The sequence below is a fragment of the Pygocentrus nattereri genome, chromosome 23, assembly GCF_015220715.1.
Source record: "Pygocentrus nattereri isolate fPygNat1 chromosome 23, fPygNat1.pri, whole genome shotgun sequence".
Taxonomy (NCBI): domain Eukaryota; kingdom Metazoa; phylum Chordata; class Actinopteri; order Characiformes; family Serrasalmidae; genus Pygocentrus; species Pygocentrus nattereri.
This window is the reverse complement of record NC_051233.1, coordinates 26329664-26357343: the sequence shown is the minus strand read 5'-3', so window position 1 is coordinate 26357343 and position 27680 is coordinate 26329664. Positions and strand designations below refer to the sequence as shown.

Sequence of the window (27680 nt, the reverse complement as noted above, 5' to 3'; positions counted from 1 at the left end):
GGACCCTGAATACAATGAAACAGTAATGTAATATTCTTCAAAACAAGGAATAAAAGGGAAAAGGTTATGCGCTATGTGACATCACCAGCTCATAATGAGGCTATAATCATGATCATAGCTGCTGTGCACACAATACTGAAAGTACTATCAGAGCAGCCTGTCGTAGCACTAGCAGAAGTATTTGGAGCATCAATGTTAGTAAAATCAGAAATGGTAGCAGAAATATGAAATATGAGAAAAGAGTTTCCCAATCATCTAGACAAGTATCAATATTAAAGATGCACTTGAATGGAAAAACTAATTTACCTGCTCTTTGAAATAAACTGCAATGCATTCATGTCACTATAGTCAGCAAAATGTGGCTACCCAAAATTCAGGAACACTGATTTGCTCAAAGAACTGCATAATTTATTTTTTATCACAAAATGTGTATCGTATCGTATTCTGGGAGAGGTTCACCTTCTGGACTTTCTACCAGATACAGTTTGTGAGAGAAAAAGGGGGTTGGATTTCTGTTAGAAAGGCTTCTTCCGGAACTTCCAGCAGAACCTCTACCAGAACTAACTGCTATCAGGACTGCAGCTATACATGTGCTGTACATGTGTGCCCGCATGCACAGCAGACACACCACCACCTCCTCCCTCCCTCACTCGCTCACCCACTCACTCCTCTAGTTTACTGTTAGTGAGTTGGCTATTTGTTTACACTGTCCAAGTTTGTTTAAACTGTCTTACCCTCCTACAGACAACTTAGCTGCTGGCAACTACTACGTCTTTTGCCATGTCTCAAGCCTCCAACTTAAGCCACTAGAACTTTAAACAGCTTACCTTTTGTTGTGTGTGATTCACCAGAGACCTCTCTAACCAACTGCACACAACTGACCTCCCTGTTAAAATATTTTTATTTGGGATTTCTTTTTCTCCCCAGTAAACACAAAAGAAGTCATTCAAGAAGTCAAACCTCCCAAAGTCAATGATACTGCACTTCTACAAGGGTTTTGAGACACTCCCATCCGGCAGGAGGTTGCGGTCCATCAGGATCAAAACCACACCATAAGAATAATTTTTCCATCAGCAGCTGGGCTCCTCTATAAGGTCTGCGACCCATAAAACAGTTGTCTTGCATATATCATCTTATTATATATATTATTATATTATTATTAATATAGTTTCTGAAGGAAGGGAGGAGTCCTCTGTTTGAGCGACTTGTGGCTTGTGGCTTGAGGCTCATCCTGTTTTATTATATTGCTATTTGTTATTTGTTTTTCTTTATGCTTGCAATCAGTTTGTGCAGTTGATCAATTACATGCTCAGATATGAAACACTGGACACTTCTTCTGAGGACTTTGCTAGCTTCACCCAGCACCTAAGTCTCAAAGTCCTCCACACCTATTGGTTTCTCAGACCATAATGTAATATTACTGCTGATAAAATACAGACAAAAGTCAAAAACACAACCATGCAGGTTTGGAAAATGACTCGCTGAGATGTTTTGAGCTCAATGACTGGGGCATACTCCATACTCAATGACTCCATCCATCCTGTGTCATTCAATAACAAGCCCTGGGTCACCAGAGAGCTAAAACACTGTGCTCAAAAGCATCCCTGTCCACACCACATCCTCTGATTCCAGGTCTACTCCTTAGAAGAGTCGTGTTGCAGTGATATCCCACACCCTCTTTTTGGACCACTCAGGCTGGAGGGGCAAATGGAGGGACAGGTCAAGATCCCCGGGACACAGAGATCGATTATTACCTGTCCTTCGCACAGCGTGCAAGCGGGTCTACAAAAAGCCTAAAAATTTCCCCAGTGAAGGCTGAAACTTTTACTGTCAGATGGTCCATTTTAATAGCAATATATTGGTCGACTCATCGAGTCCCACATTCAACACTGTATCCTGGTTCAACTTCTTCACAGAGAAAAGCAAGGAAAAACTCACAAGAATCATCAAGAGCGCAACTAAATTCACAGCACCACTAAAGCCCAACACTCAGACGTTCATAGTCATGAAATGAAGAAAGGCAGGCATCAATAAGGACCCCACACTCCCACTTCACCACTCCTTTCAGCTCGTTTCAGAGCACCTCTGGCCAACAAGAGAACTCATAAGAACACTTTGATTCCTACTGCATTATCAATTTTAAGGCCAAATGGACTGTTACTACTTTTTTAAATGCAGCTTTACACACGGGCTCTTATAGTACTTATGGAAAAGTTATCATTTTAATGAAATTTTATGTGAGCCTTTCATTGGTGTGTGTTTTTAAGATAATGCCCTTATGTTAACACCAGCACCATAACAACCGTCCACCAACCCCCTAGCAACCTTCTACACCACACCTGCCTACACCACCACTGCCTACAAACACCCTAGGAATCACTTGCAACTGCTTAGTAACACTTTTGAAACCACATAAAACCTCCCAAGTTATCAACCGCAACACCATAGTGATCACAGCATATCCACCCGGAAACATACCAATACCTGGAACTCCCAAAAATCAATAAGCACACAAAAAATGTTCTTCAGAATACTAGCCTTTTTCTAGTTTTACTATTATTCCCTCTCAATAGTTGCCCTGACGATTGTGAAGATGAAGGAGGCACAGCTCCTTCACAATCATGTCTTCCTCAACTTCAGTGTCTGATGCATCACTGTTCATGTCCATTTTCTCTGGGGACTGCCACAGATGCATAGAACAACACTAAGAATATATTTTATAGCTAACTAGACTATGGCTTCCTACTTACATTTCCTGTTCCACCTTAAATGGTGCAGCAGCTACATTCACCTGTACAGCCAGATTTACAGCTAGCTAGCTTAGGTTAGCTGATGTCAGAATCAAACCGAAGAACTGACACTTAATTCAGTATAATGTTTGTTTATTAAACTACAATTTTTGCGTATGTGAAATACTACTTGACAGAGTGTAGAGCTGCTGTAAATAGGTTCTGCCAGTGGCAACACTTCCAACGGTCACTTGTCTCACAAAACCATTCTTTCATTTTAGATTTTAGCAGGTGGAGTCATAATTTGCTAGTTTATGGATAAGATGTTGAAGTTCATCACAGAGGTCTCTAATTGTTATAAAACCAATTGTTTTCAAGAAATAGGAGTTTGTTCAGGGCCACTTCTCCAATAGGATTCAAGCCTGCCATATGGTAAATAATATTATTATTATTTATTAATTAATTTGTTTGTATCTATTTATTGCATGTATGTTTTATTTAACTAAATGATACTTAACAAAAAGAAATCTGAGGTAACTTTGAGAGGTTGAGATGAAAGGTTTAAAAAGACTTTAAAGGCAACACTTTATATGTGTAAATTTACAAATATGAAATAAAATATGATGATTGTTATTTTTCACATACATTTATTAGTAAATTCATGTCTATCTGTGGTCACAAACACACAAAGTCTAAAATATATTTCCAAACTTTAATATTACTTGTGTCCAGGGAGGGCGGTAGAGTGTACAAAAAGCAACGCACACTTCCGGAATACAAAACCTTGTGGGGACTGCAATACGGTGTGTGACCTCTAGCACAGCTCCACACAGATTTTTGTCTTGGAAACTTCCTAGAAAATTGCAGGGGGTGTGGCAAATACTGTTTTGAACCTATTGCCCGTGGGGACCTAAATTTTTGTCCCCATCGTGACACGAGTTCCCATAGGTCCATGTGTATTCAGGTCAAAGTCCCCACCAGAATAGAAGAACAAGAACACACACACACACACACACACACACACTCTGAGTCATTGCCTACTTCCTGGCTGAAGGTTTTTAAATCTCAAATCATATCTTATCGCCTTGTATGATTTCCGGGAAACCCTCTTCATCCTTATGGTGAAATGTAAGTATACTATTTATAATATACCAACTCTTTGCGTGTTTTATTGTCCATACTGAGGTCCAGGTTGGTTAATTTGTTATGGGTTGTGCAAGCCGATTATCATAGGGACACAGTGTAGTGTTTAGTGGTTCATTTACACTTTTCGTCAGCTTTTAATATGGTCCTTCAACTTGTGGTTTTATTTTAAGCTTAACTAACACAAAATAAATTAAACTGGTGGTAAAGCCCACATGCTACATACATGCTACAAAACAGCACAACTCCATACTGTCACACTTTTTGAAAATGTTACCAAAAAAAGTTAAAAAAAAAAAAAAAGTTCAAAAGTGTTTACATTCACAGTCCACTAAAAACTAAGTGTGCTACTGTTCACAAGACAAATTAACTTTGGGTTTTTGAGCTCACATGACTGTTCTTTGAAATCTGATCAATGTGAAGAACCTGAGATAATCGGTGGCAGTATGTGTCGATAAAGGACTCTCGATTATGTCTGACACACTTTTTAATGTACATTTTTACAGGGTGAAAACTATCCTTAGAGTAACCCAGTTTTTTCCAGTTTTGGAAACTCTTGTCATTTTAATGTTTGACTTTTCTCTTTCTTATGGAAGTGGGTCATCTCTAATCCCCCCAGACACTCATAACTCACACTCAGTGGCCATTTTGAATGGGAACGAAATGAAATGAAGAGCGGCCTGTGATTTTTGCACTTTGCTGTAAAACGGAATCAAAGTAATTATCCAGATTAATGCATTATACTATGTGTATTATCTGCACCAGATCCATGACTTAAAGATAGTAAAATCTAAAAAGCAGTATATTTATAATAACACTGTATTTATATTTAGTACCTTACTTAAATTATGTATAAAAGTTGCTCAGGTCAGAGGTTAAATGACTGTAAATTGTTGAGTGCAGACCATAACTGATAACCTGGAATATTTTTAGCCATATGTAGATGTGTTCTATAAATGTACCATAGGTATCTATTAATGAAATATTCTATGGAATAAATACTGGGAATGAATGTTTTGCATTTTACATTATGTCTACTAAAACTAATGAGTGTGCTTTTTTATAATGTAATTAAATGCTGTGTGTCTGATGTCTTTAAATGCATCTCCATAAGCCCAAAAATCTCAAGCCACTGGACCACTGTTTCTTTCTTAAACCAGCAATTTTCAAAACTTATTTAGTTGACAATATATCAATATAAATTTGCAAACACTTGCAAAATATGTATTATTTTGGATATTTATTATATTGGATTTTTACATACATATTTCTTCTGTTTTTCTTTCTTTCTTAGGGTGATACTCTCCAAATGAATTACAGAGGTATTTGTTAACAATCTCTAAAGATCTAGAATGAGAAATAACCCTTTGAATTTTAGCACTTCAAATGTATTCATGTTTTATTTCCTTACCAGGAGATAAAAGGACACTTGGAACTGACAACATTTCTATTCCACATGGGAAGCCTAGAAAACAAAAAAGGTGCTCCAGCCCTGACAGGACAGATGCTGGTAAGCTTTACATTTTGCTGCTGTTAAATGCTGAAACTATTCCAGGAAAAAACAGTCAAGAGGGAATTCTTTTGGGTTTCCTTAAAGCTTTCAGATCACCATTGATTGAATCTATAGTCCTTTGTAAAATCTGACTTTGAAAATTCTACATTGTCTCAGGCCAGAAAGCACTGTCCAAAAGAAACAAGAATCTCAATTTTTGGGGATTTTTCATTTTCTGCGTAATTTGAGTTCAGCAGCAGTCCTTTTCACGATGTGAAAATGGCATAATAAAACTACAAATGCTCAAGTACTGCTTCAAATAAAATTTACATTAACTTACATTGTTTTGCCCTCTTCTGTAAAGTTACCATTTTGGAGACATAGGTTTTTTCTTTGGATGGAAATTATGTGCATATGATGAATGGGTGTGTTTGTTTAACCACAGAAATAAAGATAACTTAGTTTTAACTCGCCCCAGACACTGCTATAAATCAGCACAATTAAAATAATTTTATCACCATTTCAACATTAAATAGGAACAATAATGTCAATCATTCATTTTTTAATTTTTAATTTTCATTTTTAATTTAATTCATTTGAAGCAGGGAAAGTGTTACTTCAGCAAAATTGCTACAGCCCACAAATTAGTGTGACTGAATGTCTGAAGGACTACCAAGAATAAACACTACTACATGCACAACATGTACCCGCACCATATTTAACAGCACTACAACAAGCAGCTCTACACACACCTGTTCAAAGCACTAACAGCTAAGCGTTCATCAAAACAGGGCTTAAAAAAAAAAAAAATCCTCACTACAACCACAAACTAAACCACATCCTCTTCAGAGGCAGTGCCCTATCTCCTGAAACTTGGTTGAGTCTTCCATTTTGACTCTTATACCAGAGGAAAAAATATCAACTTCACAACAATAACTGATGTAATCACTCTCATTAGTTACGCGAGTTCATTCTCAATGTTCATGCTTGGTAGATGAGAGAAGCGAGAAGAAGAGTCTGTCACCCTCAAATAAGCTCTTTCAATATGTCAATGAACAGTAACCTCAGTAATAATACATTTACAATACATATGTGTTATAAATGCTCACAAGCTCACCTTCAAAAAGGCACTTTGCTTTATCTGCCTTATCTACGTCTTCAAAAGTAAAATACACACACACACACACACACACACACACACACACACACACACACACTAAACTCACAATTTTAACATATGTCCCAGAAACTACAGAAAATGTATTTTGGTTTTCTGCCCCATTTTTGGCTTTTCTTTAGAAAAGCAAAACAGTTCACTTTTGCAGATCACCACACGTGTCAAGAGTCAACAGCAATTTAGATATCAAGAAGCTCTCCTGTGTGATTAATTACATACACAGTTTTACAGTCCTTTTAGTCAAGGCTCCAACAGAAAGGTTGCTTCTAGAAGCCTCTTTTGACAGTGATGGCCCGCCATGGTGGGAACCCAGCAACAGTCGAGAAAACTATTAGTTAAAAGTAGAGTTAGTTAAAAAGAAACAGACGGATATGTAGCAACTCTCTGGTGCTATGAATCACATACACACACATACGCATTACATGATTATTCTGGACTGACGCAGTGTATCATGTATAATGCAATGCTCACTCTACACTCTTAAAAAGATGGTTCTTCAAGGGTTTTCTTAGTAAAGAAAAAGCACAACTTGCACTACTTGCTCTTGTCATCTTTTCCATTTCAAAACATGTGTTTGTGTTTTTTAGTAATCAGAAATGGCCAAATGATTATGGGACATGTGAAACATAAACTCAGCAAATACGAACTTCAAGACACCCCCACAAACAAGCTCATTCAATATGTCAGGTACAGTAACCTCAATAATAGCAATGTTGGAGTGGGCAATATGGCATATATAGTGTATTACCATGCTTTAAGACAATATCACAATATGTAATACGCTGCATTTAAAAACTGCCAACAAAAACTCTAGGTACAATGATTTTTTATTCTACACTGCACATACTATACCACACTTAATCCAATTAAACAGGATATTATGCATTCTTTATTAAACATTGGTCAGTGTTCTTTAAGTACTGGCAATAACCATGATGCAGCCACAAAAGTGTATCATTTATCACAATAACAATAAAATATTGTCATATTGCCCATTTCTAAGCATCTAATCACTACACTAAAGAAGGGACAGAATTTTGGGGTAAAAATTGATATTACGGATACACAGAATGGATTATTTTGTGCACCAGGAATCATTAACGCATACACATAATGCATCAGGAATCCTCATAAACATACCTAAGGTAACCATTTCTCATGCATGCTTTACTGCAGGAGCTGTAAATTATTACTGTAATACCTAAACTAAGAATATTAATATTATTAAAAATGCTGATACAAGCTTCATGTAGGAAAGACTGAACGAGGTAAAGAGGAAGCGTTTCCATTCTTAATGTAAAGTGTTACCAATTAGTACCTGTTCATATTTATGCATTTTGTGCACAGGGAAATAATCACAAAATTGGACACCACCATAAAAAAGAAAAGTACTGTTGGAGTGTTTGGGAAGACAGGGGCTGGGAAGAGCTCTCTGATAAACGCCATCCTGGGGGAAACAGATCTGTTACCCTCAGGAACCCTGTGTGCCTGTACTTCAGTCATCATACAGGTTGGAGCCAACTTAACAGACTTCAACTACACAGCTGAGATTGAATTCATCTCAAAAAAGGTACACGTTTTTTATAACATGTTTCATCACTGTCCATGCATGTCAACAGTTTTCCACTCCACCAAAAGGCAAAATTTGGATTCATTTACTGACAAAGTTCTTTAAAATATTTAAAGTTTTTTACATGATAACTGTTGAACACCATTACATGTCTGTTTACGGAATATGCGTTAAGTATTCATTTATAAACAGAAGCAGCATGTAAAACGATTGAATTTTGATTCATTCTGTAAAATATACAGACCACCTGCACCTCACCTTGATGGTGGTCAAGATAAACGTGATGTTTAACACTAGAAGTCCCAGAGAGGGGTCATTTAACATTTCTACCTCTGGAACCCAGAGACGGGTTGAGTGACCTGAAGGATTTTAGCTAACATCCTATAATCACCGTCTTTTGTTCTGTAAATAAGGCCATTACTGGCGCACCACAGGAGGTTGTTCAGTTTATTGTATTTGATAATATAAAGATTATACATTTTGTACTTCGAGTGTTAACATGATGACAGATTTAACAGATGTTTCTTTAAAGAATGTGAGACACAGTGGTGAATCAACATTGTACGTATATGAAGGGAATCCAAGATATATAACTTTATTCAGAATAAATCTGAATCTGCATTTTTACTAGTCTTTCTGGGCCAAATATGATCTCTTCACAGGAACACATGTTTGAGGACAAATTGTTAGACTCTCTTTTAGCCCAAGCCTCTTGTCTCCAGGGCTGGTTTTCACAAATCAGTCCTTAGTTAGAGGGCTGATCTCACATTAGACTCCTAAGCCCTTATGACAGTCACAAAACTCATTCAATATCAACCCTCTTATTCTTAAAGTTGTTTATGAACCCAGGAAACAATCACTTGTGGCCCCACAAGACTATGATTTCTGCAGCTATAATCCCTAAAGCTCAGGGCAAACATTCAACCAATGTACTCTATTCTTCTGTGCAGTTCTATTTTTTGTTTTTTAAGAATTCTTTCATCACCACCACCCCTCTTAGAAAAAGATGCCTCTGACTGTGTTATATTTGTATGTATTTTTATTTCTATTCCTTTTCTTGATCAATGTATTGTATAGTTTTAATTAGTGGGCGCACTTTGGCCAACATTGGTGTCTTTTAAATGTGCTATAGAAATAAAAGGTGACTTGACTTATATAAATTACTTTCTTCAGGAATGGGAAGATGAACTGAAGATGCTTCTGAATGTTTTATCAGAAGATGGCGAGGAGAAGGACAATGCAATCTTCAGTACAGCAAATGAGAAGATTACAGCGATGTATGGAGAGGAAGGTGTTTTTATGACCATAGATGACCTCATGAAAGATGATAATTTCTCAGAAATTCCAGAGTTTCTCAGATCTCAAACCAAAAAGCTAACATGTGAGAAAGTAAGTCAATGTGGAATTTCTGTCAGTCAGCAAGTAGTTAAATAAAAGTCAATATGCTGCATTTATAAATAAGGCACCTCTTATATGTTTTTGTCTGTGCATTGTGTGTTTAACATCAGGCCTCAGAGCTCTCTGACCAGATTGGGTGTTACGTTCAGCATGATGACTCAAATCCTGGAGGATGTTACTGGCCAGTAGTGAAGAGTGTGACCATAAATGTTCCTTACTGTAAAGAATTTCTGGAACACATTTTGTTAGTGGATCTTCCTGGAACTGGAGATTACAACAAGAGCAGAGATCAGATGTGGAAATCGGTAAATACTGCTGTATAGAATAAGGCCAAATGGTCAAGATTAATGTTAAATCTTGATTATATCTAAGGGCTCATAGCCCTTTGATACTGCGAAGATGGATATCATGAAGATCACCAAAATTACATTTGCACAACTTTCTCACCCCAAATGAATAAAATCAGCTAAAACGTGTTTTTTGCTTTAGACACATAACATGACCAGGTCATAACAAATGCAACTGATTTGCCTTCACTACCTCATACCAGCCTAAACCATGAAATACAGCCCCAGACCATTATTTCTTCCTCTAGAGTCCAATGCAAGTGTGCTGTATACCACTCCTAACAATCTTCTGCATTGTGCATGGTAACCCAATCCATGAAGCTCCCGATGAACAGTTCTTGGGCAGACGTCATTTTCAGTTGTCTGTAATATGTCTTGATGTTTTACAGAAACTGAGAGAGTGTTCTACAGTGTGGATCGTAAGTGAAATAAACCGTGCTGGGTCTGACAAGGAGGCCTGGGAACTTATTTCTAACAGTGTAGGAGACATGGCACAAGGTGGAGAGTGCAGCAGCATCTGCTTCATATGCACCAAGACTGATGACATCAACCCACAGAATTACATGAGGTCAGTAACGTATAAAATAACAAATATAAAATATATAAACATGGCACTCCTAAATATGTAACTGCCAAAAGGTGCCATTCCTAGGAATGATGCCATAGTGTCATGTAACAAACCAATTTCCAGTTTAAGCCTCACAGCTGACTCATGCCTGACGTGTTTGCTGAAATGATATGAACTGTACTTTTATAGAAGTTGTTTCATTCTGCCACCTTTCAAATCAATGATTCTTAATAGATTTTTGTAATTGTGCATGAGTGTGATTTTTAATTTTATGTATTTTATCATTTAAAGAACCTCCACAAAATGTAAACGTTCTTTACTAATTAAAGGTTTTTTTTTTTTCAAACATTTAGATCCTCAAAGCTCAAGGATGAAGACTTTCAGATCACACCAGTGGTAATAATGATATAGTTTGAATTATTTAAAAACATTTTTAAAGAAGTCCTTTAAGTCCTTAAACAGTGCATGTCTTTACAGGACTCTCAATATGCCAGCAAGAAAAAAACTGCATGCATTCTGCACAGGAATGCTAAAGCCAAAGAAAAAGTGAAAAAGAATGTCCTTCTGCAAGACCAAATAAAGGTATTTAATGGTATAAATATAAAAGTTCACATTTTCATAGAGGACCTATTTCCATGCAGGCATGCGTTCTCTAACTATAAAGGAACTTATGACTAAGCGGTAGTACAGGAATATGGTACTTTATATTGCTTATTTAAGCAAGCAAACTCTAAATAAATCAATTAATTAAAGAACTCATACCAGAAAACAAAATTTCCCCACCTTTTACAGTAAAGGAGTTTGATGTAGTATGTACATTTAAATTACATACTAAATTTTCAAAACCAATTTCCAGTCACCACCAATACTAATAAAATACAGGCAAACTAGGCAGTAAAATTAGAGTGTTTTGCATCCCTTGTTTCAGTGATGTCACGAAACCCTAAGCATTTAAATATATCTCTCTACTCAAACTACAGCACTGTAGCCCCATCATATTAGAAGTCTTTCAGCCTGAACTAGTAACCTTGGGAGAGGGAAAAAAAAAGTATAATACAGTTTGTCTCCTTAAAGTTCAATTTTTACATGGGTCAGTCTAATTGACTTGGCTTTATCTTTTAAGGAACATCGCTAGCTGTTTAAGAACTAATCTTTTGAGGGCACTACTATAAAAATATTCTCCTACCTATATTCAAGTGATAATTATTTTAGGAAATATATTCACTCAGGATCAAGTGCACAAAAATCAAGGATGGTCAATTCTTTGAGTCAAGCAGTTTGATGATCACTCTGACTGCTTGAAAAAAACATCACAGTCATGTATATGGAAACAATTTGCAAGCAACATATTGAAACAAGGCTAGTGTATTTACCATAGTAGACAACTGCATTTTTAACTTTTTGCTTCTAAATTAAAAGATTACTAAAGATTACATAACCTTTACCTTTATCCGTGTTATTCAGTAAAAAACAATATAAGCAGGTATGTTTAAATATATCCAACTTCATCAGACGTACGTACTTTTTAGAATACCAAAACTCTTTTTTATATTTCCGCGCTAGACAAATTTCGACTGCGATGATGACTTCTTTTCTGTGTTCACGGTGAGCTCTGAAGAATTCACCAAAGAAGATCCAATACTGAAAAAAGAGGAAACAGGTAAAGCATAAGCAATTCTAAGCTAACCGTATAAATTGACACTGATAAAATACCTGCAGTAATACCAGTTGGGCTGCATGACATTCTCTGATCTGACTATATCTAGAGATACCTAAGCTGAAGGACCTCTTAAGGACGTACAACAATAGTCACACAAATGAAATGGCGAGTCAATACATCGCTGGAGCACTTGGAATCCTCTCCTTAATTCAAGGGTTCAAGGAGATCAATGCTGAAATGGTAATGATACCAACAGTCCATTTGCTACAGCCATAAAAGCAAATGCATATTTATATGAATAAATAGTCTCATGAAGTCATGTGATAAATGAAAAGAAAAATCTGAATAAGTCAGTTGATAAACAGAATGAGTGCAGATGCTTCCAGGCAGGTGTACTGCATGACACAATTAAGCAATTAACAACAGAGAGCAACTGTTTCTCAGGTCAAGAATGTCAATGAAGGATGTGATCTGATTGTGCCAGCAAAAACATTCCATCCACAACTACATAGAGGGATGTTATGCCACAAACCAATTTATTACAAAGAAAAATGCACATTTGAGTGTTCAGTTTGGTAAAAAAAATACATGGGCACTAATCTACAAAGATATGAAAACAGTAGTCAGATGAGTCATGCTTCACCATGTTCTCCACAAGCAGACAAGTGCATGTGTTAAAGGATTGCTGCTGAATAGAGCATGTCCTTGGTAGCCACGGTCTGCGGAGGAGTCTACCTCTGCAGCCAGCAGAAAATAATACAGCCTGTCAAGGACTTGCAGCCACAGCATCATCATATACTCCAGGATCTGCTGTGAGCCTGAGGTTCGAGGTGTTTCAGAGTGCTTTTACAGTCTTCTTTACAATATTAGCCTTTATTCCTTTTAAATTTTCATTTGTAGCTCAATTTAGTTATTGTTATTATTATTAATATTAAGTAGTAGTTGTAGAGGTATTATTAGTAGGATTAGTCCTTTTAGTAGTAGTAGTAGTAGCATTAGTGGTTATGGTTTGAAAGATTTTTTTAATAAAACACTAAGATGTGCTTAAATGAGTGCATGTTGTTAAAATTCATACTCGGACAAAAAAAAGCAAGATTTGTCCACACCTGTTTCCTTGATTTTTTTTTTTCTTTTCTTTTCTTTTTTTTTTACCGCCACCCAACTGTTATAATGTTAACTCACTTTTCTACGAAATATCACCAGAACTTGGACCTCGGCAGCAATGCGTTATTGTGATACATGCTGTCTGCTTTCACTCCACTTGTTGGTACTCTGTAACAATATGTTTTGTCCGTGTATTTTATATACACTTTTTTAACTATTTAATGCTAAATGAGACGCAGCCCAAGAGAATAGTACAAACCTCTACAGTCAGGGGATCTGGTGCCCCCATTATGCTGGGGGACCATTTTGCTGACATGGTTTGGGTGCACTTGCTGCTTCAGAGGATGGGGTCACTTCAAAATATTACACCTAACATTTTAACTGGTCATCTTTATTCTAAGATGAAACATTTCTATCCTGATAGGGGTGGTCTCTACCAGGATGACAATGCTCACATTCACAGGGCACGAGGGGGTCACAGAGCATAAAAATCATATATTATGGTCACCAGATCTCAACTCAATTTAACAACTATGTGAAATTTTGCACTGAAACGTTAGAGCTCTCCACCGCCATCCTCTAAACACTAGCTTTTCTCTCCAGTAGTTTCTGAGAATTGTAGAATCTATGCCAAGGTGCACCAAAGTTATTCTGGCAGCTTGTGGGGGCCCCAACCCCTCTTCATTACACTTCATACTGGTTTCTCCTTTAATCAGTCACTCATCTGGCATTTCCAAGCTTCATGTTTTATAGAGCAATCTAGACACATTTGGAAAGTAATGTTATTTTTGTTGCCTACTTTGGATGTGAAATGCAACATGAAGATATTTTAGTAAAAAAATTTGAGGACTTCACACTCAAACATTTTAAAAATGGTATTGGGTTCATTGAACCGTTCTGACAGTTACCTAATGATATTTTTGATGGTGCTTACATTAATCAGCAGTACAAAAACAATGTCTTGGCATTCAATTTTCACTCATTTCAGTCTTAATATCCCATTTTAACAAAAAGCCATACACTAAAAACATCAAACCAAAGTGGATAACCTCAAACTGTTGTAATACCCTTTGTATTTTAGGTAGAAAAGAAGTCCAGTCTATACCAAGACTTGGAGATAAATCTTCAAAATGCACTTGGACACTTGCACGAATGCTGTCGACAAATCTGCAGCTCTCTGGAAGAACTTCTGTCAAAAGGAGCAAAAGAATCTGAAGAAAAATGTGTTGAAACAGCTAATCAAGTAATTGCACCGGTGAGTAGTTTTCTTTATCCAATGTACACTTTATAACAAGTTTCAAATAATTATTATACTATAAATATTCATTACTCAGAAGAAGGACGGTCGAGGATTTCACAGAACACTGACAGCGCTGTGCAAGAATGATGGATTCTACAGGTCTAAGAAGGGAACAACAGATCTGAATTCACGCTTGGCTTCACACATGTTACAATACATTAATGAAGCATTCAGTGAATTTTTCCCGTAAGTACTCAATTCAGACCCATTTGAATTTTGTAGTGCTTTATAACTGAAGTGCAAAATGAAGCAAAATGGTAAGGCGCTGTTTTGCCAATGCGCTGGGTTGTGCCATTATTGATCGTTCTGATAATCATGATATCTTTTTAGATATCACCCTTAAAATGCAGCTCAAGGTGCTTCACAGCTTAAAACTAAAACAGTAAAAGAAATAGTAAAAAAAGTAAAACATTAAGTTATAATAACTAAAACGACCCTTTAATTGCATACAGTTGCAAAATGAGCAAAAATGCTGACATTTCACTGGCTTCCTCTTGGAACTTGAATTGTGGTGTGTTTCTTGTAACTGATGTGTAAATTAGGTACTGATACCTGGTGTTTGATTTCATACACTGAAGCTGATTCATCATTTGCGCTCAAATGATGTACAAAAGTTTCATGAATCAGGCACAGGGTAATTTGTACATCTTTAAAGGCAGTCAAATCTGCATTCTTTTTCATGCAACTCTGTGAAAAAGGGTCATTATATCTAAAAGTGGCCATTACAAATAAAATGTCAATATAAATATGTCTTTACTTGCTGTTTAAAATGGTTAATGGTATTTGTCTAACGTAAGGTGTTCCAGAGCTTTGGTGCATAGTGACAAAAAGCATCACCAAAGTTTTTATGCTTTTTTTGGAACTTCATTTTTGTAACATTTAGCAGGCCAGTGCCTAATCTTATCAGAAATTTTTTAAAATCAGTGACTGATTAAAACCAGTTCTAGAAGAAATGGGCAGCCAGTGCAATGAAGCTAAAGCAAGTGTGATATATTCAGTCCTACATGTTGCACTCTACCTGCAGCATTCGCTGCACAAGCCAGTCTACTGTGGTTGCTAATGCTATAAACAGTGTATTGCAGTAATCTAAGTGTGAATGACAAAAGCATGAGTCAATTTCTCAGCACCATGCATTGTGAAGGTCTGACTCGTGCTAAAATTCACTGAATATTAGTTAAAAATGTCATCTTTGGATGGAGATGCGTCAAAGACCCAATGATTTTGAGTAGGATTTAAAAGTAGAACCATGGTAGAGAACAACCCTATGGGATCGTTCACATTTTCATTTGTAATTTAATCCATTCGAACAGCTTTGTTAAAAATATGAGTGCTGTGTTTTTGAATTTCATGCTGCACTGTTTTCCTCCTACTTCTTATAGCTTTTCAGCAGTTTCTCTTGCTTGGTCTCTTTGCACTTTGATACATTTAGACATCTTTAACTTCTCTGGTGGAAATTGTGAGTTAAAACTACTAAATGTTTCATGTATTTCTAAGGACTCCTCAATAACTAAAACATTATCCAACTGTGAGGCACTTGATGCTGGAGAAGATGGGTTTTATACTGAGTGTTGGTTGTGAGTTTTGGCTGTGATGGTAAAAGAGACCTCAAGCTCTTTATTTGGTGCTGGTATTCCCATGCCCCATCAGCCGAGGGGGCATATAAAATGATTCCTGGCCACGGCTCTACCCACAATCATGCCCCCAATGTCAGTGGTCCCTTATATGGTGTTGAGGTTGCCTGTCGTGGGCCACGTTTCATGAAATCACCCCCATGTCCATGGAGACTGGCCGCACCAGCAAAACAACAAATGTCCTGGGCCACTTTTAGGTAAATCTTCTGCTCATGTTGTATCAATAATGCAAATCACTACTCTTCTACAGTACCCTGGTGCTTTGCAAGTGGACTTACTCATGTGAACGAAACTGAGCTCTGGACCTGGGAGACGAAATAACGTGGAGTGACGACAGGGATGAGGGGAGGGGCAAAAACAAGGTTGGGGTAGTCAGAAGAGGACAGGAGCTTGCACCGGCACTAATTTGAGAGGCTAGACTGACAGTAGCACAGGGGTTATAAATAGAGCTAGGTCGGTGAAAGGAGCTGGATCAAATCCAAAGTCAGGAGCAGGAGATGAGACCAGGCTGGAACCAGGAGCTAAAACTGTCTCTGTTTCTGTTTCCTGTGTAACAAAAGTAGAGGTTTCAGGCCTGGGGAACTTATTCTCAGAAGCCAGACTTCTGACTATTTGCAGAGAATCTATCAGAAAAGGCAACTGCTTGCTGCTTGCTCTGGCTTAAATACAAGAGGGCTAACAAGGGATAACAGGACACAGGTGGAAAACAGGTGGGAACAATCAGGGGCAGAGTCAGAAAACAAGGGAGAAACCCAAACAAAGAAGCACATGGCTGTTCTTTTTGTGTGAGATACAGGTGCAGGAGATTTTCAAAAGTGGGGCTAAAATAAAAAAAACAATAACACAAAGTGGTATGGTTTTAAAAACAATGTAGTGCATTCAACACTTTTTTTTAATTCAGAAACTTCTTCGAATGGCTAATTATTGTCACCCTGAAGAAAAGGCAACTGCCTGCTGTTTGTGCAAGCCAGCATTTAGCTTGATAAACAAAAAATGTTTCCTACTCGATGGAAAAAAAAGGCACACAGAAGTAAGTAGACATAGATATGCAGAAAGCCAATCAGAATACAACCAACAAAATCCGAATTAAAAACATCTAGATGCCTCCTTGTCCCCTTTACTCTCCCCGTACACATATGTACTTGGAGCATCTGAAGCTGTGTCAAGGGGACCTTGTCAATGATCTCTTGCTTGGGAAGCTAAATAGAGCCCTCTGGTTTGGCAAGCTTGACGGGGGTTTAAAGCTTGTGGAGCTTGAAGGAGGACTCTGGCTTGGGAAGCTTAGCTCCACTGTGGGTTGTGTGATACAAGGAACAACAGACTGCATGACTTTTTGCCTGTGGGCTGAATGGTGTCTTTGGGCATGAGGGGGACAGTGTCTATATGCAGGGAATCAGCATGAGACCAGACTAGGGAAAACAAAACAATTAATGCAGACAAGGAAAACAGATTTAGAATTAGAGCCAGGATTTATAAACAAAAACATAGAACAAAGAACAGGAATACACAGAAACTAGGATAATGTACTAGAATCTTTTACAAAAACATGAAATAGGCCTAAATATAGTACTCTGCCACTTTTCTGGAAAGAGCAGAAGAAAAACACAGGTTACTGTAATGGGGAGCGATGAGGAGACAGACACATGTGCAGAGAAAAGCAAGATTTATTACGGGCAAATCCAAAATCAGGGTCTAGACGGTCCATGGTCAGAGAGCCAACACAAAGATAAGATGGGATGGACATAATGAAAATAAACAGGTTAAACAAACAACAGGGCCAGCAGATCAAACAACATACAACACATCAAACCTAACATCACACATATCCAACAAAGACCAGCACTAGACTAGGGAAAACACAAGGCTTAAATACAAGAGGGCTAACAAGGGATAACAGGACACAGGAGGTTAACAGGTGGGAACGATCAGGGGTGGAGTCAGAAAACAAGGGGGCTGGACTAGGATGGAGCCCAAAGAAAGAAGCACATGGACAAGTAAACAGATGCACATGGAAGACTGAAACACAACGTTAGCACATGGACAGGACTGGGAGGGGCCAATTGTGACAGCTATAAATACAAGGAGACTATAAGACACAGATTGAAAAAAAATGAATGATTGCTTTTTGACAAAAGAGCAAGTATATTGTCTATAACTATTGTGTATTGCCTAAATTTCTGGAAAAACAAATCAAAATGAAAATTTTGCCCATTTCACCCAGTACCACTTGCAGAGTTTTTAGAGGATCTAGCATAGAAGTAAGAAGGGGACTGACTTTTCAACTTTGACAAGAAGAAGGGGTTTAGAGTTCCAATACTGGCAGAGGGCAGTTAAGCCGATTGCATGCTACATGATTCTAGCACCGATTTTTGAGTTACAGATACATTTTTGGGCTCTGCAAACCACCTAGCTCAGTGTTAGTGCTGCATGCGTGCGCTTGTTTCATTTGAAGCAATGTGATGTTCCCAGTCTGTAAGCTGTTAGATCTGTAAGCTGTTAGAGTAACCTACAAGTGAATATTCACAGCAGTTTTCTCCTCCATGATGTATAGCCCCAGGGAATGGAAAGAGCACCATTAAAAATAGATTTTTTCTTTTAGATTTTTTCTAAAAGATTCTCAAACTACAGCTTGGCACGTTGTAAAGACTGTTTATTAATGAAGTTAATTTCCATGAAAGAGTGTGATTTTGCTCATGCTTTGTCACACATCACTCAAGGTTAAACATCATGTAGTATGTCAGTCTTGCCTGTTACCACTCTTGTAGTCTGCACACAACAAGTCACAAGTGATTCACTTGTGTCCACTAGGTATTACTGGCAGTGCCTCCCACTCTGGAAAAGTGGAGGTTGGGCAAAAAAGCGCCAACATTAACATAAGGAATTCCTGGAAGGGTAGATGTGTGCTTTAACTAAAATCTACCTTACTACAATCTGCCTTTCCCGTGCGTCTTTCTCCAGTACTGCTTTATCTCCTGAGCCTTCACATGTAGGGCCCATTCAAAAGGCTCCAACAGAGAAGAACAGAAGATCAAATGTTTGTGGGTGCAATCAACATCTTGTAGCATTGGAAAAAGAAAGGCTTCAGCTAAAGAAAGAACAGATTCAGCTGAAACGAGAGGAGCTCCAGCAGCAGGAGAGGCATCATCTGGAGCTGGTTCTGCTAAAGAAGGCTAAACTTAACATTCTGTCTAAACAGCTCACATTGGCAGAGACACAAGTCAACAGGCCCATTTCAGTGCCAATTATACTGCCTTCAGAAAAAGGTGAGTTACATCAACAAGTAGAAACCATGCATCAATTTCTGTATAACACAACTATTAAACACTAATATAAATTGTGTAATTTTTTTGTGGATTCTCTTTCCAGACAGACACACAACAGACAAAATAGAGCCTGCTTTGTGAAATATGGAACCTGTATCTTCAGTAAATGCTGGAGGCTACTTACTGGGAATAGCTTCAAGCAAGCTTCTGTAGTACCTGACCAGTATTATGGTCAGGAGGTATTATTTTGTTTTGTCTATGTCTGTTCATGTTTTTGTATACTTGAATACATTTTGTATACTTTGCTTAAATAGTCCAGTTTCAATCATGTCACAGCATTATCACTTAAATCACATATGTTTTGGTGTTGGTTTGGTGTTTTTCCAAAAACAATTCTTTGCACATTTACTAAAAAGTTAAAAACTATCTGTCCACGGAATGTTGTTTCACTAGTGTTACAAAAGTGCTATTGAGAAACTTCTGGAAACTTGTTTTTGTACTAGAGAGCAATTTTTCCCTCCACTGTAATAAAAATTTGTCATTCCTGGAGACTGTTGATGATCTTACTTCTTTAAGCCATTTGTTTAATAAAGATAGTGTAAGTTGTTGATTAAAGAAAACTTTTATTGTTTTGAATTAAATCCAGCATGCCAGACTGGGGACCTTCCAGGCCAAAGTGCTACAGAGATTAGCGTCTACTCTCATCTAATGCTCTGAATTCAGTTCATGCAGGCCTTGCTAACTAACTGAAGAGCTGAATCAGGCTTGTTTAACGAGGTAGTGTGCTGAAATCTGTAGTGCTTTGGCCTGTGAGGACTGGAACCTGACACATGTGACTTAGACGAAGATCAAATTACATTTTATATTTTGAGAACCTTTCAGAAATATAATAACCAAAAATAAAAAGCTTTATTCCTCTCTCAAATACATCATAAATACAAAACACTCTGTAGAGATAATATTTTGTACACCCTATATTTTGTAGACATCATGTAAACATTTGAAACTGAACTGTCAATTTTAAGTTGATCCTTTAAATGAATAATTCAGAAATTACTGTTACCGTGAGCATGTACAAAGGTAAGTATTCAGGCTGCAGCACAGAACAGACAAACTGAAGTTCTTTCAAAGTTCATTCCTCTACTTTGGTGAAAAGCCCCTAAAGTGGTGAGACCTTAGTGTACAAACATGCTTAAGCATGCTTAGATCTCAGTTAAAAATTACTAGGTAAAGTGCTGCAACTATATTGTTTTCTTCTCTGCAAATCGAGTTTTGAAAAATCAGTGTTAAAGAATTGTCTATTAAAACCAACACTGTTGACAAGTCCAAACATTTATGGATTAAAATATTAAGTGAGTCCAGTTGATGCACACACACTGTACGAGCAACTGACCACTAGTTAAAGAAGCTAAACAGTAAATACAGGATTTAATCCAAAGACATGCAGTGTAGTCCACAAGTAAACAGAGGTATATATGAAGGGGGTTGGTTTTAAAATGAATCAAACTGCATCAATGTTTTTTTGGTGAAATAAGCTGTTGGGGACTGAGCATTATATTCCACCATTATTAGAGACTGAAAAATGTGTTACATTTTTTTGGTTACAATTTCTGTATAATAACATGCGTTTTTGAAATTAAACGTATATGTAACACCCCCTCATAACCAATAACACTGAGTGGGGTTATCTTGTCAAAGGGAGGACTTGTAAAGCACTATACAGTGTATTATTTACTTTGTCACAATGCTGTTTTTAAGATGTTTGTATGAAAATGACTATATAAAAAAAAACAGACTAATTGTACTGGGTTAGACTTCTCTCATATTTACTGAATTAAGTATTTTATCCAAAGTTAACTTTCAATTTCATTTTGTTTCAGAGTCCAGGGGAAAGCAACTGAGAAATCACTGCAAGCAAAAATGGTTAAGTTCACCATTGTCAATGAGGAGGTGATGGTAAAATATGAAAATTCACCAGTGCTCCGTCACATGATGAAATTCCTTAAAATTGAGGTGAATAACATCTTACATATTAAGGTTTATTCTTGCTGCCTATCAATGTGGGGTGCTGCATCAAAGCTATATGACTTCTTTTATTATCGGTCAGTTGTTTGTATCTCCTATCACTTCACCAATTAGCCACATCAGAGGGTGTTGTAAAGAGAAAGCCATAGCATTATTTTTATACTATTTGGCATAGTAGTCTTCAAAGTGATGGGGCATTTTCACACTTGGGCCGTTTCGGTGTCTAAAATGGACTCGGACCACTTAGTCATGGTTTTCTGTGCATATGTGAACACGCCAAATAAACTCAGACCCCTCAAGGCCCCAAAAACAAACCAAACTGAGACCACCTCAAGTTTGATTCATTTGTAGATCATTTTGTGGTTCAATTGATTTGTGCACTGGGAAATCGAAACGGCCCCAGTCCGCTTTTGCTTTGCTTTATGAAGACCTGGAGGCCATACACACAGCCACAGTCTTCCATCACTTCAGCAGGTAAAAACAGGCCACCAAACATCATTTCAAATGTTCTTCCCAGGATAAAGCCTGTGGGCGATCTGCAATAAGACAACAGTGCTGACATGTTAAAGCGAGAAGATGCGAGATTTTACCGTGTTGAAGGCTGATGCTGGGCACACATGCAACACAAGTTTTAAGCTGCTTTCACACTGAACACTGAATAAATAAAAATTCACCGCTGCTTTTTCAAATACACAATTTAATTGCAGACATGGACTTTCACCGGGTGGAGCTCAGTAAGGAGCACAGCCGGAAAACCCACCGCAGCAGACACACAGGCTCATTTTTCCAATTTTGCGCAATGCATGTCAGCCAATTGGTCTGGTAGTTCCTCTCACCACCTAAAACTTTAGATTTATCACAGAATGCTGCCTACTTTACAAGTGCTGTGCACACTGTAAGTGGTGTGAAAGGGGTCTGAGTTTTAATGGAGTTGTGGTCTAAACAAGTGATGTGAGATTTCATCAGTGCTAAAAACTAAAGAAACCTGAGCCCTCTTCATAGTTCACTTATATTGTGAACACAAAAAAACTGAGGTCATTTGCAGTTGGTTCCCTTTCAGCTTCACTTTAACAGAACTCAGTTCACTTCATTTGAAAATAATCTATAAGTGAAAACACACTGTGAATTTTACATGGTCAATTATTTAAGAATAATTCTTAATACTTGTGTATTAATAGTGTGTGCAATATCAAATAACATTTGCTCAATGCCCAAGCCATCTTCACATATTAATTTCTGCATCACTGGTTAAGTTCTATTGTTTAAGATGGAAGTACCTGATGGACTACAACTAACACTACAGAAGCACTTGTAAACACAGAGTCTTGAAAAAGTACAAAATGGCCAAAGATTGTTTAGTTTAGGGTTGTACAGTCATATGCAAAGAATTCAGAATTCAGAGGGGTTACCCCCTTCTGTGCCTACTGCATTTGCTATCTTTAGCCTATATTCTTTTTTAGAATTAACTGATTAAACTAAAAATCACATTTTAAGTAATACTGAGACTTGCCTTCTGGCAACAATTGATTTTATTTTCACATTTTGAAATTTGACACTGTAGTACATACATGCGTTTGTGACATCCTGTTGGTGTGGTTTCCTTCCTCTCAGTGGTACAACAAGAACAACAAGAGTTATTATAATGTACTCTTGTGGGAAACTAGAATTGTTCTAGAGAAAATGCATTATCTATACAATTGTAAAATGAACATTAAAGGGGATTCCCTTTTATTTCTGTATAATTCAGTCATTGAGATATAAACAAAAGCATTCAGAGTGTTGATATTGATATGGAAGCATGCTGAAAAAAAACGTAACAACTTTGATTTCTTTACAATGGTGGTGATAGGAACCACGAGGTGTGATGATTTAGCCAGATATAGCCATTGAGTCTACATTTACCAGTGAATCTACATTTATCTTCTAAGCTTTTGTATCAAATGCTTATGGTAAAATAGAAGCAAATCTGAAAAACGTCCATTTACCTTTACGTACCTCTCTGCCATGAATACATTTTTTAATATAGATCTTAGGCCAAACCTATCGTAAAACAATGTCTCAGGCATTTGGCAGTGTATCTGTAGCCATTTCATAAAATACGTTTCTGTGAGGGAGATTTCGAAAGCATTATACTCTTCAACCATCTGGTTCCCATTACCACTGTTGTGAACATTTCTGACATAGGAAGCTTCTCTAAAATGGAGCATTTCACATGAAATCACTCTAAATGACTTTGTTTACATCTTGCTCATTAAATTATGCAGACATTCTGAAAATCGGTGAGATTCTCCTATAACATTCCTTTTAACCATATTGAGATTAATACTTTTTACAAATATTATGTCACTGTATATCAGCACTATAGTATATCCATTTCTGTAACAACACTTTCTAGAACCCAAGCTACTTGCTCAGAATCGTAATATACAGCCCTTGTTTTGTGATGGTATTTTCCTATTTATTGCATATAACTCATAAATAATCTAATTTCCTAGTACAGCATTTTTGTTCTAAAGTTACCAAGGAGATTTTGTAATGTTATTTGTCACCTGTCCTACTTGAATTGTATTTTAATGAACTTTCTCTAATTTAAACAGGAAATGAAGCTGAAGAAAATGCTTAAACAAAAAATTGTCGAGCAAAAAAAAACATTTTATGCATCTCTTCCTGAATCCATTAAAAGCACATTGCTGCAAGGCTATAGGAGTAAGTTGCTCCTTATGATGTTTCTTAATTTTATTAATTTAAATTTAATTCCAACATAGAAAAATTAACAACACTGTATTATATTAGGTGCTGCTGCTATTACTGGAATCGGCTCTATGAAGAAGAAGCAGACTGAGCTGTTGGAATACATAGAATCATCAAAGAGTTACATGTTCCAGAAGGCAAAGAGAGAAATGATTGAAATGATGGACAGGACAATGGTTTGTATTTGCGTGATGAAAAGAAATAATCATTTAGAAATCTAATGAATTAATCAATTTGTCTTTCACTGTCACAACGTGGCCTGATTTTTGATTTCCTAGAAGAAGAATTACTGCCGTTGTCTACAAACGCAATCATATCCACACTGTAAATAATATTAAACAATGTGTTTCCCACAGAAATCTAGCCTATTGCACATCCATTTTGTACTTAATCTATACTACCTATTTTAAAATCTTAAAGTTTATGCTAGTTTTAAATTTTTGATTCAAGATTTCACACCCCTGCCACTGGTACCTACAGTAGCCACAAACAGTATTTGGACACTTTGATCATTTAACCATTGGTAAACATCAATGACTGTATTTAGGTTACTTTATACAATGTCTGAAAAAATTATATTTATTTCAGAGAAAAACATGAAGATACACACTTTTTGTGGGGAGACTGCACTAAGAATTCTGTAAAGCACAGAAGCACACAAAAGATGTGTTAACAAAAAGAAAATGAAAAGAAAATCTTGGAATAGTCTGCTCAAAACAAATGCTTCTGGGTTGACTGGGCTTTGTTTCCTAACCCAATTAACTTTTTAAGTGTGGAACAAAATGTCCAAATACCTCATGGGGCAATTGTATATACAATTAAATTTACAAGCAAATGTATTGATAATTATCATCATCATTCTAACATGTTTCTTTTAAAAGCATTCCACCGTGGAGGAAATAAAAACTGGACTAAAGGCGTCAATGGAGTATTCGCTTCTTAATACCAACACCTTGTCCTTTATGGGTAAATTATATTCAAGTGCAGGTTTATTTCTTACCATAAAATCAGCATAATACATCTTACTATTTTTAGAATTTGCTTATTAAATTATACTTGAAATATGTATTTTTTATGTTGCAGATGTCTCCAAAGAGACAGAAGAACTGAAGAAGTTATCCACTCAGATCTGTGATTAACTGTCTACAAAAAAGAAGGTTTTGTGAAACTCCACTAGCGCTCAATTCAGTATGTTATCAGTCAGCAGATATTGTCCTGCTTTGTATGTCTACATCTCACTATTTAGAGTGTCTTTTTCTTATAGTTGCTTTGGGGTCTCACTTCATTGTACAATTTTAATTATCTACTGCCTCAGTTACATCAAAAAAGTCTACTGGCCTATACTTCTCTGTTAGCTATGATTTTTTTAATTTAAATTATGCATTAAAAATGGCATCAACAATAACATGTGATGAGATGAAGTCTGATCTCAGAGCTGTCACTGTTGAGCACCAGCTGGCCTAAATCTGAATACCCTTTCAATGGCACAACACTTTTGTGGATTCTAGACAATTTTCAAGTTAGTGGTTTATTTATTATGGTTTTAAACAAAACATTTCACCATAAAATTCTGAAAATATGACAAGTGCTCAGCAATGGATGTGATATATTACTAAAAAAAACATACCCAGGTAACATTAGCTAAAAGCTGAACACAGCCACACTTCCCCCTTCGATTTGGCCAGTCACTCTTTTTCTCCTTCACTTGAGCATAATAAGTTAGTGAAATATTCTATTATATAGAATGCTGTTTAGGCATTACCTACTCATTTTCCATTTAACATTAGTCACCAATGCCAAATGCCTTTTTTGTAAGCTTGTTTGAAAACTGCAGCAGCCAGATTTAGATTAATCTATTTCTCTTTTGTTAGTTTATGTTTTGCCTTAACTGCTAATTCTTACCCTTACTAACATGATTGTATTTCTGCCAAATATGACCATCAAATCTAAGGGTAATTTTTAATCATTTTTTGCTACTTGTTATTTTTTGTTGCTGTATTTTGTTTGTGTCTGCTCTTTCCTTGCACAATGAAAATAAGTATCATCTAGTTATTGATAACTGCAGGAAATCACTGTGGTATACATTTGTCTTATTTTGGTAAACAGGGATTTATTCATGAGTGAAATGTAAATTCCTTTTAAGTCAATCAGTTCCAAGAATCAAGCCCAGAATATTGTGATTTGTGATTTGAATGATGGAAATAAATCAATCATTTAATAGACTGATACATTTTCTAACTGACTGATACTTTAGCTAAGCGTTGAGTACTTTCCTCCAAGCATGCACAGCTGAACTACAACACTGCACAAGCTGAACATGTCTCTGAAGAGACACACTGTCTATAGGAGTGGCCAGTAAAAGTGGGTGATGACTAACCTAAGACATTTTTGGCAAAAACAACTCCTGGAACAATGTTTTTAGTTATATAATACAATCTAGTTGCAGATATACATAAAAGATTCTGCATTGGGCCAAAAAAGATCAGCTTGTGATGAAACACCAGTCTAGAGTGAAGAGGGGTGTTACTCCCTGCACTATACCAACCACCAACTTGGGAGGACCCAGGCTCAACAGGGGGGGACCCATCCTCCTCTGGTCAAACTACCTACAAGTGTTTATACTACTAATTTTAATAGCAGTAGTAGTAGTAGTAATAATAGCTAGGAGTCTATGAAAACATCAGTGTAGGGTGGGCAGCTGATCTCAAGTGGGTAGCAGGAGGGCTCAACAATCAGTCATCCTTCAGTGTCCGGCTGGACGTGTGGGCGGTTGTATACTCGGAAAAAAGGCAGGGAGAGGGAATTAGTTTCATTCTGTCTGTTTGTACGTTAAACAGGGAATGTAAACATATACAGAGTGTGGCTAACGACTCCGGCAGATCCGACTATGACAGCTTAACTAAAAGGAGAGAACCAGAAGGACACACAGACCCGGCAGCACTCTGAAAGTTTGGCATCCCTCCGCTCCACCGTCCACAAACCTGAGTGACCGCATGCGAGCTGCGGGATGACAGCACCAGCGTCTTAGTTTACTATAATTCCCTGTGTCCGTGGACAAAAACTACCAAAAGCTAAACTGAACAAGTGAGGTTTCAGCCTAGTTTTAAAGACTGAGACTGTGTCTGGGTCCCGAACATTTTCTGGAAGATCATTCCAGAGTTTGGGGGCTTTATAAGAAAAAGCTCTTCCCCCAGCTGCAGCCTTATGAATTCTAGGAACTATTAATAAGCCAGCACTCTGCGATCTGAGTAGTCGTGATGGCTCATAATAGGAAATAAGGTCTTGCAGGTACTCAGGAGCGAGCCCGTGTAGGGCTTTATACGTCAATAGAATAATTTTATAATCAATATGGAATTTAACAGGCAGCCAATGAAGTGATGATAGCCCTGGAGTGATATGATCAAATTTTCTAGTTTTAGTGAGGACCCTGGCTGCAGCATTTTGGACTAGTTAAAGTTTGCTTAGACTCCTGCTCGTACATCCTGACAGTAGTGCGTTACAGTAGTCTAGCCTAGAAGTAAT

At 37.1% G+C, this 27680-nt stretch overlaps 1 protein-coding gene and 2 long non-coding RNA genes across 3 annotated transcripts; all 3 read left to right on the top strand.

Moving 5' to 3' along the window:
• Positions 1-3739: 3739 nt before the first annotated feature.
• LOC119262272 lies at positions 3740-5382 on the top strand. The gene is made up of 3 exons (XR_005129518.1): positions 3740-3857; positions 5167-5194; positions 5287-5382. It is a non-coding gene; the product is annotated as an uncharacterized LOC119262272 (long non-coding RNA).
• Positions 5383-7109: 1727 nt separating this feature from the next.
• LOC108428771 (nuclear GTPase SLIP-GC-like) lies at positions 7110-26386 on the top strand. Its single transcript, XM_017700046.2, has 16 exons — positions 7110-7228; positions 7889-8111; positions 9285-9500; positions 9620-9814; positions 10246-10424; positions 10778-10820; positions 10902-11006; positions 11988-12084; positions 12191-12324; positions 14270-14443; positions 14523-14674; positions 21263-21395; positions 24005-24113; positions 24201-24334; positions 25040-25124; positions 25242-26386. Exons 1-16 carry the CDS (start codon positions 7110-7112, stop codon positions 25295-25297), a joined length of 2154 nt encoding a protein of 717 aa, XP_017555535.2. The 3' UTR covers positions 25298-26386.
• Positions 17905-19931, top strand: LOC108428778. Its single transcript, XR_001857952.2, has 2 exons — positions 17905-19382; positions 19486-19931. It is a non-coding gene; the product is annotated as an uncharacterized LOC108428778 (long non-coding RNA).
• Positions 26387-27680: the final 1294 nt, after the last annotated feature.

What these genes read in the sequence shown, in the direction of transcription:
- LOC108428771 (XM_017700046.2), top strand. Translation starts at nt 7,110, where the DNA reads ATGTGTTTGTGTTTTTTAGTAATCAGAAATGGCCAAATGATTATGGGA. An exon ending in TTGAATTCATCTCAAAAAAG is followed by an intron (nt 8,112 to 9,284) that starts GTACACGTTTTT and finishes TACTTTCTTCAG; the next exon opens with GAATGGGAAGATGAACTGAA. An exon ending in CAACACCTTGTCCTTTATGG is followed by an intron (nt 25,125 to 25,241) that starts GTAAATTATATT and finishes TTTATGTTGCAG; the next exon opens with ATGTCTCCAAAGAGACAGAA.